Below are 13511 nucleotides of genomic sequence, written 5' to 3'. Positions count from 1 at the left end.
TAATGTATTCTTATAAGAAAATCCTGCTCTACATACTACCATTTCGACTTACAAACAAGGTCCTGGAACGATTACTTCGTATGTAGAGGTACCACTGTATACTGAAAACCTGGATTAATCTAGTTACTCACATTGGACTGCAATTATTTTGAACACTACTGTATTTGCTAATCAAGTTGAAAAAGTTAATCAAAATGCAAAAAAAAAAGAATAATAAAAATGCTTTAAAAAAAATCCTACTAAATACCGAAATTAGCAACAGGCATTTGTGGTTAGAAAAATAGCATTAACATTGCTTTGATCTGGTATGTGCCTAATTTGCTACAATAGGCATCATAGGGTTTTAAAATTGCACACACTATGTCCTATCGGTGTTCTTTTCTGTACTCCATCATCCAAAGTTTCGTTCCATCATCTTGTCTACTCTCCATCTTCAAACATTCATTCAATCACCCTCAGGGCCAAACATCGCACACACCGAGTTGTATTCACAAAGAATCTTAAACCTTGGATATATGATGGATACATTCAATCTAGCTCACTGAACCACTTTTATTCAGTATGTTTGGCATTGAAGGGTTTATAATAGTATTGGTAGATGTTGTGTTTTGTTCAAGTGTACATCAGTATCAATCTTTTTAATTAATCTTCCTGTTTTGACATGTCTTTTCTTCCTTTTCTCATCCCAGCTGAGACACCTGGGTAATGATGAGGTCCATATTGTTTGGTCAGAACATTCCAGAGACTATCGGCGAGGAATCATCCCTACGGAGTTTGGTGACGTGCTCATTGTCATCTACCCAATGAAAAACCACATGTACTCGGTCCATATCCTCAAAAAGCCAGAGGTATTGTAGGTTTTGTAATTAATTAGTCTTGATTAATTGCATTTTAATCGAGTAGCTAAACAGATAACGTAACAGAAAAAAATAGTGCTTCAATAATTAACTTAATGCCGGATTAACACCTGTGCATGAGTACTGAATTGCTTTTCTGTAAGTGTTCCTATAACATTTGTTTGAATAGCCATTGCTTTGAGAGATAAAAATACCGATTGCTCAATGCTGTTTTTATTTATTTATTCATCTTGAAAGTATATGATGTTTTCTATTATGTATTAGCATTCATCACAACTAGGCATGTGCCGGTATGAGATTTTCACGGTACGATAACCGTGAGCAAAAATACCGCGGTTTCACGGTATTGCACTTATAGCTCCAAAATTTTGAGATGTATGGGTTTTAAAAAAAAAAAAAAATTCCATTGAACAGGATTTCTTTTCAAAACATATTTGCAAATAGGAACATGAATATAATGTGAAAATAAATAAACAAAAAATAACATATTTTATATAAAATTAAAATAAATAGAACCTAGACTATACCCACAGCCACAGCTCAAGTTGCTCAATATTAGAGTAAGAACTAAATAATTGCTATAAAGAGTAAAAAGACTTCTAAATAAAATTAAAAATATATACTGTAAGATTTTTTTTAAGGGGGAAGCTCAAGTGAAGTTTCGCCATTTTCAGCCACTGTGTCAACTCTAGTCTACATGATGCCATGCCTTTGTGTTAAAAAGAACAAAGAATTCATAAGTTAATAAGTTAGTTGAAAATGTATAAGTTAATTTTATAAATTAGTTAAAATGTAAATATTGTTGAGGAAAGGTTTCATCTAAAAAAAATAGTGAGGAGTGAGACCTCCTTTTCTCAATTAGCGATCTTTGACGCGATTCTTTTTCTTTCCCCCCCTTCATTCAAGCTTGTCTCTCACTCAGCGGCTGTGAGACATAAAACCACAACGAAGCTGCTCTCCCAGCTTAGCCTAGGCTAACATTCGTCTTTGTAAGTTTTAGTTAGTTTGTATATTGAATTTGAAAGGAAAATGTGCGTTTTGTTTTTGGCGAACTTTTTAATGGTGCTAATGCTATCCTGTTGAACCTAATCACACGTGGAAAAATACAATTGTACAACGTTTTAAATGTATTCATTTGTATATTTCACCACGATTTGAGAGCTCAATAAATTGAAGAAAAGTACGCCTTGTGTTTGGAGGATTTGTTTGTGGGTTTGCTGGCTGTTTAGCAGAATAGCATCACTAGCCACGTTTACATGCTGACTTTTATTCATACCGATTCAAATCATTCCGAATGGAAATTTCACATCAGCTGTTTACATGTCACTTCATCTATTCCGATCCAGCGTTTACATGTGACTGCCTTTATTCCGAAAGGACGTTTGACAACTGCTGTCTGACATGCGCAGATTAATCAAAACAAAGCGTCACGTTGCAAAACATGGGGATCGATCGTCAGATCAGCTGCTGTTTTAACTTTTCGAGTGGAAACAAAACTTCAGAATGATACGCCGTTCATTTAAAAAGTTGTATGGGTGCGCTGTGCGTGTGCTTGGAAGCCATGTTGCAAGTGACGTTACTTACGTGACCAAGTGACGTCACCACGTCAGTACGGAGCATGCGCAGAAAGTACGCAACCAGACACCATTCCGCTTCCCTGTTTACATGATATAATTTTACTTCTAATCGGTTTGGGAAAAGGAATATTCCACCCCTGTGAATCGGAATGAAATTCCATTCGGTTTGGGCCTGTTCATTCTGAATGAGGTGTTTATATGGAACACATTTATTCGGTTTGAACAAATATTCCGATTGTAATTGGAATATTTGGCTCCATATAAACGTGGCAACTGACACTCAAGGCAACAAATGGGAAGGGGTGAGCGCTGCCGCACCAAGCCACTTCGGCTGCATTTTGGCACATGAAAAATAGCGAATACCGTACTAAGGTATGACGGAAAATTTTAGTGGTTTTGAAACCGCGACGTTTTCACACCACGGTAAACCGTGAAACCGGTAACCGGCACATGTCTAATCACAACTACCATTTAAAACATAAATAGTTGCAGAACTATGCAATTCTTGCATGTCACTGTGTGTGGGAGTAGCAAACATCTTTTTATGGTCATATAGTGCATTCAGTACAATTTTATGATGATGATATGTATTGTAAAACTATTTGGTACATTTGCTCAAATATGGACTTATGTTGAGACAATTTAGTTGTTGTTTTTTTCTACTGCAAACTGTATTTCTCTAAAAGTGCATGATCATATCAGACAACAAAGATATGCATCCAGATTGTCTGACATTGTTTGCGATTTTGTTCTGTTTTATGTTTAAGGCTAAAGCACTGACATTAATACCAGAGCACTGCTAGCATAACTCTATTTGAAACAGGATTTAACACAATAAAAGTTGGGGGTTTTCTGTATGACATAGATACCACAGCAATAATAACATAACCATCTACTGTTTCATTCATCCTTCAAGCAAAATATTGAATTATCATGAATCTGAAAGCTAGTTAGATAATATATTTTCTGTGTTGTTGTCCTGAAAGCATGGTGTTCAGTCATTGAGCATACAGGCTGGAGACATGGCCTTGAAATTGATTCAATAAAAAACCTATTCTCTCGGGTGGATTCCTTAAGCACAATGTCAAATTGAATCTGAAAAGAAGCATAGCCTCGATCCAATAGTATATCATGAAAGCAACTTCCTCGACACTTTAACATCATTACTTTTTCAGGACTAACGGAGAGGATTCTTTCATTTATGAACATTAAATAACTGCTTATTGACTAAAATTGAATTATTGAAAATTTCAAACTAAAATGATTTATGGTGTGACGTACAATCCTTCACTATATTTCCTCTTCTTCAACATGTTTTGTTACTTTAGGTACCCTTTTTTGGTCCACTGTTTGACGGCGCCATTGTGGACATGAAGATTTTGCCAACAGTGGTCAGAGCCACAGCTGTGAATGCCAGCCGAGCGCTGAAGTCACTCATTCCTCTCTACCAGAATTTGTATCCTTTTAAAAGCCGACTCAGAATACGCAGAATTGACTTCAAATGTAAGTCACTAAAAATATTATTTCCCAACTTTTCATGTCATACATTTTCATGCTCATGGGGAAAGGGAAGGAAGGAATTAAGTAGTGATGCACGATAATACATTTTTCAACCCATACCGATAATTTCCTCCTTCCAGCCGATAACCGATAATGTCAAGCCGATAATTCTATTTAAAGATATATGTAAAATTTTAAAGTACACACAAGAGCAAATATTACTATGCAAAAATAGAATTTATTGCTACTTTTTCCACATCAAATGAACAAATAGTAAATTCCAACATCTAAACAACGACAGATTCTCTGACAATGTGTAATGGTAAGCTTTTGGCCACAATTACTTACAGAGTAAATACCTAAGTTTAACAAAAATGCCTTTGAAAGTAAGCCATTCCTAAGATATTTAATATTACTACGCTGCAAAAACACAATTCCTTAAAACTAGTTACACTGCTGGCCAAAAGTATTGGCACCCATGCGATTCTGTCAGATGATGCTCAATTTCTCCCAGAAAATGAATGCAATTCCAAATGCTTTGGTAGTAATATCCTCATTTATTTTGCTTGCAATTAAAAAACACAAAAGAGAATTGGAAAAAAATTATATCATTATCATTTTACACAAAACTCCAAAAATGGGCCGGACAAAAGTATTGGCGCCCTTTGAAAATTCATGTGATGCCTCTCTAATTTGTATAATTAACAGCACCTGTTACTTACCTGTGGCACATAACAGGTGGTGGCAATAACTTAATCACACTTACAGCCAGTTAAAATGGATTAAAGTTCACTCAACCTCTGTCCTGTGCCCTTGTGTGTACCACATTGAGCATGGAGAAAAGAAAGAAGACCAAAGAACTGTCTGAGGACTTGAGAAGCAAAATTGTGAGGAAGCATGGGCGATCTCAAGGCTAAAAGTCCATCTCCAAAGGCCTAAAAGTTGCTGTGTCTGCCGCGTGCAGTGTCATCAATAAGCGTAAAGCCCATGGCACTGTGGCTAACCTCCCTAGATGTGGACGGAAAAGAAAAATTGATGCGAGATTTCAACAAAAGATTGTGCGGATGGTGGATAAAGAACCTCAGCTAACATCCAAACAATTTTAAGCTGTCCTGCAGTCTGAGGGTACAACAGTGTCCACCCGTACTATCAGTCGGCGTCTGAATGAAAAGGGACTCTATGGTAGGATACCCAGGAAGACCCCGCTTCTAACCCAGAGACATAAAAAAGCCAGGCTGGAGTTTGCCAAAACTTATCTGAAAAAGCTAAAAATGTTTTGGAAGAATGTTCTCTGGTCAGGTGAGACAAAAGTAGAGCTTTTTGGGAAAAGGCATCAACATTGAATTTACAGGGGAAAATAACGAGGTCCTCAAAGAAAAGAACACGGTCCCCACAGTCACACATGGCGGAGGTTCCCTGATGTTTCGGGGTTGCTTTGCTGCCTCTGGCACTGGACTGCTTGACCGTGTGCATGGCATTATGAAGTCTGAAGACTACCAACAAATTTTGCAGCATAATGTAGGGCCCAGTGTGAGAAAGCTGGGTCTCCCTCAGAGGTCATGGGTCTTCCAGCAGGACAATGACCCAAAACACACTACAAAATGGTTTGAGAGAAAGCACTGGAGACTTCTAAAGTGGCCAGCAATGAGTCCAGACCTGAATCCCATTGAACACCTGTGGAGAAATCTGAAAATGGCTATTTGGAGAAGGCACCCTTCAAATCTCAGAGACTTGGAGCAGTTGGCCAAAGACGAATGGTCTAAAAATCCAGCAGAGCATTGTAAGAAACTCATTGATGGATACCGGAAGCGGATGTTCGCAGTTATTTTGTCTAAAGGTTGTGCTACCAAGTATTAGGCTGAGGGTGCAAATACTTTTGTCCGGCCCATTTTTGGAGTTTTGAGTAAAATGATAAAGATTTTTTAAAAAATTTCATTCACTTTTGTGTTTTTTCATTGGAAGCAAAATAAATGAAGATATTACTACCAAAGCATTTGTAATTGTAATCATTTTCTGGAAGAAATTGAGCATTAGCTGACAGAATTGCAGGTGTGCCAATACTTCTAACCAGAAATATAGATTCCCTTCTTTTCAATGAAAAACTATTGGAAATGAGTGAAATTATCTGCCAGTGCCTCAAGTAAATTTCACTCAGATTTCTTGAAATAAGATAATAAGATGGTTGAAAATAAGCTTCACAGCCTTATTTTAAGCAATAAATTATTGTATTTCATCTTTAAAAAAGCTTGTGTCAGAAATGTTCTTTATTCAATTGATATGGCTCAAAACATTATTTGAAAGCATTTTTTTTCTTAGGTGAAAAGTGACCAATTTTTAAATGTATGGGCTTTATAAGAACAAATAGTAATATTTACTTCAAGTAAGTGGAGTAATCTGACTCATTCATCTGTTAACTGGTCTTTAACACTCAAAATAAGAAGGAGAAAATTATTTGATTATATTTCAGAAAAATAATCTCATTAGGAGGTTATACATTTGCAGTGTACTGAATGCATTACTTACATGTGCTATGTGTGACCCAAGCAGTTCTTGTGAGTGGAGTGTGATTTGGTGCATGTTGACATTATCATCTAACCGCTGTGCCGTCATGCCAAGCATGCTTACTTGACTGACATCACTTGTCCAAATGTCACCTAAAATGGTGGGTAAATTTTGGGGGTTGAATAGAGGCACTAGGGAAAGTTCGGAAAAATCAATTTTGCTTCGTGACCAACTCGTGGGAGATAGTCAAGAGATTGTGAAACTCAGGAGCATAAGTGTAACATGTTTGTGTAAGGCCTATGTGCACATCCATACGATATGTGCAAGTGTGAGTGATGTCACATGTTACAGTCTAGTTTAGACATGTTTGTGTGTCTGCTGGTGTCCTGGTGAGTATTGATTGGTGGCAACAGCAGGTCGATGTCTCTGACAGCCTGAATTACAGTAATCAGTCATTATTGACTCTCAGTCGGTCTACTTCACACATGTCTTTCTTCCTTAGTGTCTCCACATTTGTTACATCTTCCTTGCCTTCTCTCACTCTGGCTTCACACTTCTGCATGTGTCGTCCATATTTTTTTTGGACACTTCAACATTTTGTCACCTTTGTCATCGTTTCTCGTCACGAGGTGATAAATGTCCACCTCTCTGGGCTTGACGTGATCTTCGAGGAAGTGGGCACTAAAGTACGCCAAGACATCAAGATGAGCTTATGTGGTCAAACCCATTTTTGACTTAGATATGGGAATCCTTAAATCAATTAGGATGAAATTTGTTTTCCAAAATGTTTCAGATAAAGTGACATCATTTTCGTCATGATTGGCATGTGGTAACAATTGACAGTTAAATTGATCCCTGCATTTTGTCTTCCCTGCTTTTCTTTTGCCTGTTCTGTTTCATTTTTATAGGTCGCATTATCTGGCTTTTGTGTAATCGAATCTACGTATTTCCATTGTCTTATTCAATAGTTTGTTCTGTTTCCATTGATATCCACTGACTGAAAGTGACAGGCTTTGATGACTTGATGTTTTTACAACTTATTGAATAGATGAAAGAAAATTAGTACTTGAATGAGTCGGGCATGACAGATATTCAAAATATATAGGGCGGAAAACACTTAGGTGACTTGAAGTTCCGCTCTGAGACCCTCAATTTGGCCAACTTTCAAAATTATCCGATATGCATGTGTGATACATCATTGGAAAGCTTAAAATCTCATTTTTCTGAGGGAGGAAAAATTTTGAATAGGTGGGCATTCTTTTTTTTTTTTAAATAGTTTTTCAAACAGCAAAACCCTAATTGGAGGCGAGAGCACGCGAGAGCAGAATTAAAGACGCCACGATTTTAACGAGCTATTATGGTGTACTTACCTTGTTTTGATCCAAAAACTCCATGTAGCATGTATCACCGAGTGTCAAAACACAGCTGTGAATGGCCACAGCCGGATTTTTTTTTTAATTTTACGGGTGAAACATGGTGATATAACAAGGGTCGCGATGCAGAAATCGCAGACAACAAGGAGTGGTTGAAATTTTCTTTTTCATATAGTTACCTTTTAAACGTTATTTTTCCATTTTTTTTGTTTGGATCGATTATTTATCATCTAACATATTGGGGAAAATGCGACAGTAACAAAAAAAATTACAATTAAGCGATAGTTATGAGGTAGATATCCGTGACTTTTTTACAGAATTTTTCGTTGTGACGTAATTCGTTTAAAAGTTAAAAATATGCGAGTAAATAATTTTTTAAGTTGTTTTTTTTTTTTTTTTAACTAAAATTTAGACATCATTTAATGATTCTAAGCTAAAAATTACAGACGTTTTGAATAATTAATATAATTACTTACTTTCTTTTTATGGCTAGGTTGAAACAAAAGTGGTTGCGCGACGTCTGTAAACGGGGGTCTTCAGGGTAAAACGGATGGATTAAAAATAGTTCGGAGGCTTAGTGCGCCATGAATCTGCTATGGCAGCATATAGACATATTGTTCTATCAAACACATCAGTTCTTTTGTCTTAAAATACAGCTGTTTATTCTAAAGAGGGGTGCAAGAGCAGAAACTGCTTTTTCAGACTTGTCTGTGTTTTCCGCCATTGACAAGTTTCTTGAGCGAAACATGGGCATCCTTGACATTTTCTACTACGGACTTCCGGTTCAGATAGAACAACATGAAGTGGGGTTGAAGTAAGCAGTGTGTAGACAAAGTTAAAACTGCAAAATTAACCGGAGGAACCCATGAAATCTCCAAAAATGGATTCAGCGTGACATAGATGAAGCTCCGACTTTGTGTGTTGTGCGTTTGTTATCACTTCGTTGATCGTTCATGGACAAAATTCTAACAATCTGTGCAGCCTGTGTTGTAGATTGATACGCCGAACACTTGAGTGACCAAAATGAAGCAAAATTACAAATAGTATTACAATTGCCACATGCAGAAGGCTGACAGAGATTTTGTTGTTAAAAGGAAATACTATAAGGTTTCATTCATCTGGTTAAAGTATAGGTATGGTATTATGAGCTCATCACACGTGTACATATGAAACACAAATAGTATGTCATTCTGTTTTTTTCCAGATATTGACCGCAATAAAACTTTTGGACAGCATGATTCCATTTCATTTATTTAAAACGATTGGTGCATGTGCAAAACAGGTCAATAAATCACCATTTATAAAATTATTAGAAAAATATTAACAAAGGTGGAGAAAGATGTCGAGCCTTCCATCATCAAAGTAGAATGCACGTAGTCTCGATATATGTCTGTCAACGTACAGTTCCCTTCCCTTGCCTAACAGCGTTTTCCACCTGTAAACAAACAATTTAAAACTTGTAACACTTGCATTTAGGGTAAAACGCCCATATATGACTTGTAGAAGTAGCTGAGTGTTTTCCATTTCTTTATCGTTTTATAACTAGATTTAGAAAAGCTAATGATGTCTCAGCTGTGACGCAAAAAAGAATTGTAGACAAATTGAACATAATTGTGCCTTCCTACACGTACTGATTAGCAACAGGTTAGCAGCAGATAGCATGTGTTGCAGCCACAGCAGCGGAGTAGTTGTAGTAAATAATACTAAACATCATAATTACAATCATCATCTTAACAACAATATCAAAGACAACACGTTGTTTCATGTGCAGGATTTTAGCTTTATTATTTTTGGAGCACTGGACACATGAAAATGCAGGGATAAGAACATACTTTCCATAACACAACGGCAACATGGCTACATAAACACCTGTTCTTTGTGGTGGCACAGGCTTGGTTCCATATCTGCCTTCATGAACATGTTGTCCTCCCATGTCTTTATGATGGCAGATGGATGCGGTATTTCCAAATTGCTTTTTTTGAGGTATTTTGATCAGTGATGCCACTGCAGCTTCACCGTTGTTTTGGTTAGAGAAAGTGTAAAACGGAAGTCGCGAGCAGAAATGCGGAAGTACTTGTACGTGCTTGTGTATAGAAAAGGTGCAGTATACATTGTTCCTTAAATTAAATAACCTTGAGGTGATAGCCCCACAGTATAGAAAACACCAATGTTTCAGGGGCACAAACCTCCGCGTTAGTGCCTAAAAGATATTGGAGGCAGATTTTTTTGCGGTGAAAGTTGAAATGAAGGCCACATTTATTGGGAACCTTTGCATCGATGCTACATTAACACAGTCCTCAGTGTTAGTCATCTCTACAGTATGCTCTTCTAAGTTTCTGATTCATTGCCGCATTGTGTGATGAGGTATGATCATCAAGAGGTGGACAAGACATACAAGAAAATACCACACCAAAATGAAAAGAAAATTAGAATCAGTGATTTACTGGACCCTCTTTTATGTTTTTTTTTCTATGTCTCGCATTGTGTCTCTTGGCCCTCAGGGCAGTCCATCTGCCTTCCAACTCCCTCTGATCGTTCATTCACCATGAACACAGCCATCCAGCGGGCGCACACACTCACGTATAGTGCCAAGTTGCTGTGGCAGCTGTGCATAAGTACAAATGTGTATACAAATATATATATTGTATATAATATAAATATATCAGCTTGTTGGCAAAATCCAAGGCTCCTCAGCATCCTTATGCATTCTTGTGATGAAACGATCAAATCCTTTCATATTTGTCATCACCAAAATTAAAAATCCATTTTTTGCCACTTTTTACTACTGTGCACAAGTCCTTGGAGTTGATGATTTTGATTTTATTCAAATTAATTCTATTTCCATTCATTTTAAAAGGAAAAGCAGTGTCAACTCATGAAAAGTCGTGGGGGTTATTGACTGAAGTTTCACTTAACAAAAAAAAAAAAAAAAAAGGATAGTAATGACCCTAAGTCTGATCAGAAAAGCGTGGTGAAAATCAAGTCAAGTACCGTACATGTCATTGTCATGTTTATTTCATTGCACAATATTCAAAATGTAATACAATGATCCCTTGCTACTTCGCGCTTCAAACTTCGCGCCCTCAGTCCATCTTTTTTTCCCCAATTAACCAATACAGTATTTTATAGAGCTGTGGCAATCCGATCACATACTCTCTCACTCTCGCTCCTCTCTCACTCTCGCTCCTGCTTAAGTTAATGATGATTGACAGACAGTTAAGGTTTAGTCTTGCCAAAGATGCTTGTAAGCCGAAACTTCAATGCACCGCATGCGTCAACATCGATTTAATTTGTTAAAGAGTTGCTGTGGCAACTCATTGTAAGTGAACAGCTTGAGTGGATTTGAGTGGACTCACTCAATGAAGCATTTAATAAAGACAAGCATTTTTCTACTTTTTTAAAAGGGATTGGGCGTCTACTTTTTTTTTCTTGTTCAAAAATATTTTGTAGGGACAATAACATGTTTAAAACTTATCATAATTATTACATTTGAAGTTATTAAAAAACATTAATATATATTAGGGCTGTCAAAATTATCGTGTTAACAGGCGGTAATTAATTTTTTAAATTAATCACGATAAAATATTTGACGCAATTAACGCACAAGCCCCGCTCAACCAGATTAAAATGACAGTACAGTGTAATGCCCGCTTGTTCCTTGTTTTTTGGTGTTTGGCACCCTCCGCTGGCGCTTGGGTCCAACTGATTTCATTGGTTAGGACCATGAGTGAGCATGGTGTAATTATTGACATCAACAATGCCGAGCTACTAGTTTATTTTTTGATTGAAAATTTTACAAATTTTAATAAAACGAAAACATTAAAAAGGGGTTTTAAAATAAAATTTCTATAACTTGTACTAACATTTATCTTTTAAGAACTACAAGTCTTTCTATCCATGGATCACTTTCAGAGTATGTTAATAATGTTAATGCCATCTTGTTGATTTATTGTTATAATCAACAAATACAGTACTTATGTACCGTATGTTGAATGTATATATCAGTCTTGTGTCTTATCTTTCCATTCCAACAATAATTTACAGAAAAATATGGCATATTTTATAGATGGTATGAATTGCGATTAATTACGATTAATTAATTTTTAAGCTGTAATTAACTTGATTAAAAATTTTAATCAGGCAGGGAAGACTGAATCTGTATAGGTAAAACGCTTGGTGTAAAGAAAACAACGGTGGAAGCAATTATTAGAAAATGGAAGACGTACAAGACCACTGATAATCTCCTTCGATCTGGGGCTCCATGCAAAATCTCAACCCGTGGCGTCAAAATGATAACAAGAACAGTGAGCAAAATCCCAGAACCACACGGCTACTATCAGTAACACAATGCGCCGCCAGGGACTCAAATCTTGCACTGCCAGACTTGTCCCCCTGCTGAAGCCAGTACACGTCCAGGCCCGTCTACGGTTCGCTAGAGAGCATTTGGATGATCCAGAAGAGGACAGGGAGAATGTGTTATGGTCAGACGAAACCAAAATAGAATTTTTTGGGTAGAAACACAGGTTCTAGTGTTTGGAGGAGAAAGAAAACTGAATTACATCCGAAGAACACAATACCCACTGTGAAGCATGGGGGTGGAAACATCATGCTTTGGGGCTGTTTTTCTGCAAAGGAACCAGGACGACTGATCTGTGTAAAGGAAAGAATGAATGGGGCCATGTATCGAGAGATTTTGAGTGAAAATCTCCTTCCATCAGCAAGGGCATTGAAGATGAGACGTGGCTGTGTCTTTCAGCATGACATTGATCCCAAACACACAGCCAGGGCAACAAAGGAGTGGCTTCGTAAGAAGCATTTCAAGGTCCTGGAGTGGCCTAGCCAGTCTCCAGATCTCAACCCCATAGAAAATCTGTGGAGGGAGTCTGTGTTGCCCAACGACAGCCCCAAAACATCACTGCTCTAGAGGAGATCTGCATGGAGGAATGGGCCAAAATACCAGCAACAGTGTGTGAAAAGCTTGTGAAGAGTTATTGCCAACAAAGGGTACATAACAAAGTATTGAGATGAAATTTTAGTTGGTATTGACCAAATACTTATTTTCCACCATGATTTGCAAATAAATTCTTTAAAAATCAAACATTGTGATTTTCTGTTTTTTTTTTTTCCACATTCTGTCTCTCATGGTTGAGGTTTACCCATGTTGGCAATTACAGGCCTCTCTAATATTTTCAAGTGGGAGAACTTGCACAATTAGTGGTTGACTAAATACTTATTTGCCCCACTGTATGTACCGTAATTTCTGGACTAGGCGCACCTGACTATAAGCTGCCACCCACCAAATTTGACACGAAAACAGTTCACTGTTCATAGATAAGCCTCACTGGACAATAAGCAGCAGCTGTCCTCACTGTATTATGGGATATTTACACCAAAATACATTAACTGGTAACACTTTATTTGACAGCGGCATCATGAAACTGTCCTAAGACCAAATGAGCCACCATAAAGCTTTGAACCAATTGGCTGCAAAGCTTCATTGCTTCAAGAAGCTTCATTTGGCCATCACTGCTCCCTTGGGAGAATCAGTCAACCTCTGCTGCCACCTTCTGTCAACACTGTTGTCGTCCAACATGCCTCCTAGCATGCATTGTAGCGCTACAAATATTAAATAATAATCAAAATTCATGTTCTGTGCTAATTATTTCTTCAGTTACTATTACAGTTGTTTTATAAATTGTTAG

At 37.2% G+C, this 13511-nt stretch overlaps 1 protein-coding gene across 8 annotated transcripts in view; it reads left to right on the top strand.

Annotated features, from left to right (window-relative positions):
- The window catches only part of ralgapa1 (Ral GTPase activating protein catalytic subunit alpha 1), a 148181-nt gene that overhangs the window by 79902 nt on the left and 54768 nt on the right, over positions 1-13511 (top strand). For all 8 annotated transcript variants that reach the window (XM_057860334.1, XM_057860335.1, XM_057860337.1 and 5 more), the window contains 2 exons: positions 690-848; positions 3763-3890. In XM_057860334.1, coding sequence (XP_057716317.1) covers positions 690-848; positions 3763-3890 — 287 coding nt within the window. The remainder of the gene's footprint in view (positions 1-689; positions 849-3762; positions 3891-13511) is intronic.

This window comes from Corythoichthys intestinalis, chromosome 15 (genome assembly GCF_030265065.1).
Source record: "Corythoichthys intestinalis isolate RoL2023-P3 chromosome 15, ASM3026506v1, whole genome shotgun sequence".
Classification (NCBI taxonomy): domain Eukaryota; kingdom Metazoa; phylum Chordata; class Actinopteri; order Syngnathiformes; family Syngnathidae; genus Corythoichthys; species Corythoichthys intestinalis.
This window is presented reverse-complemented; position numbering and strand designations above follow the sequence as displayed.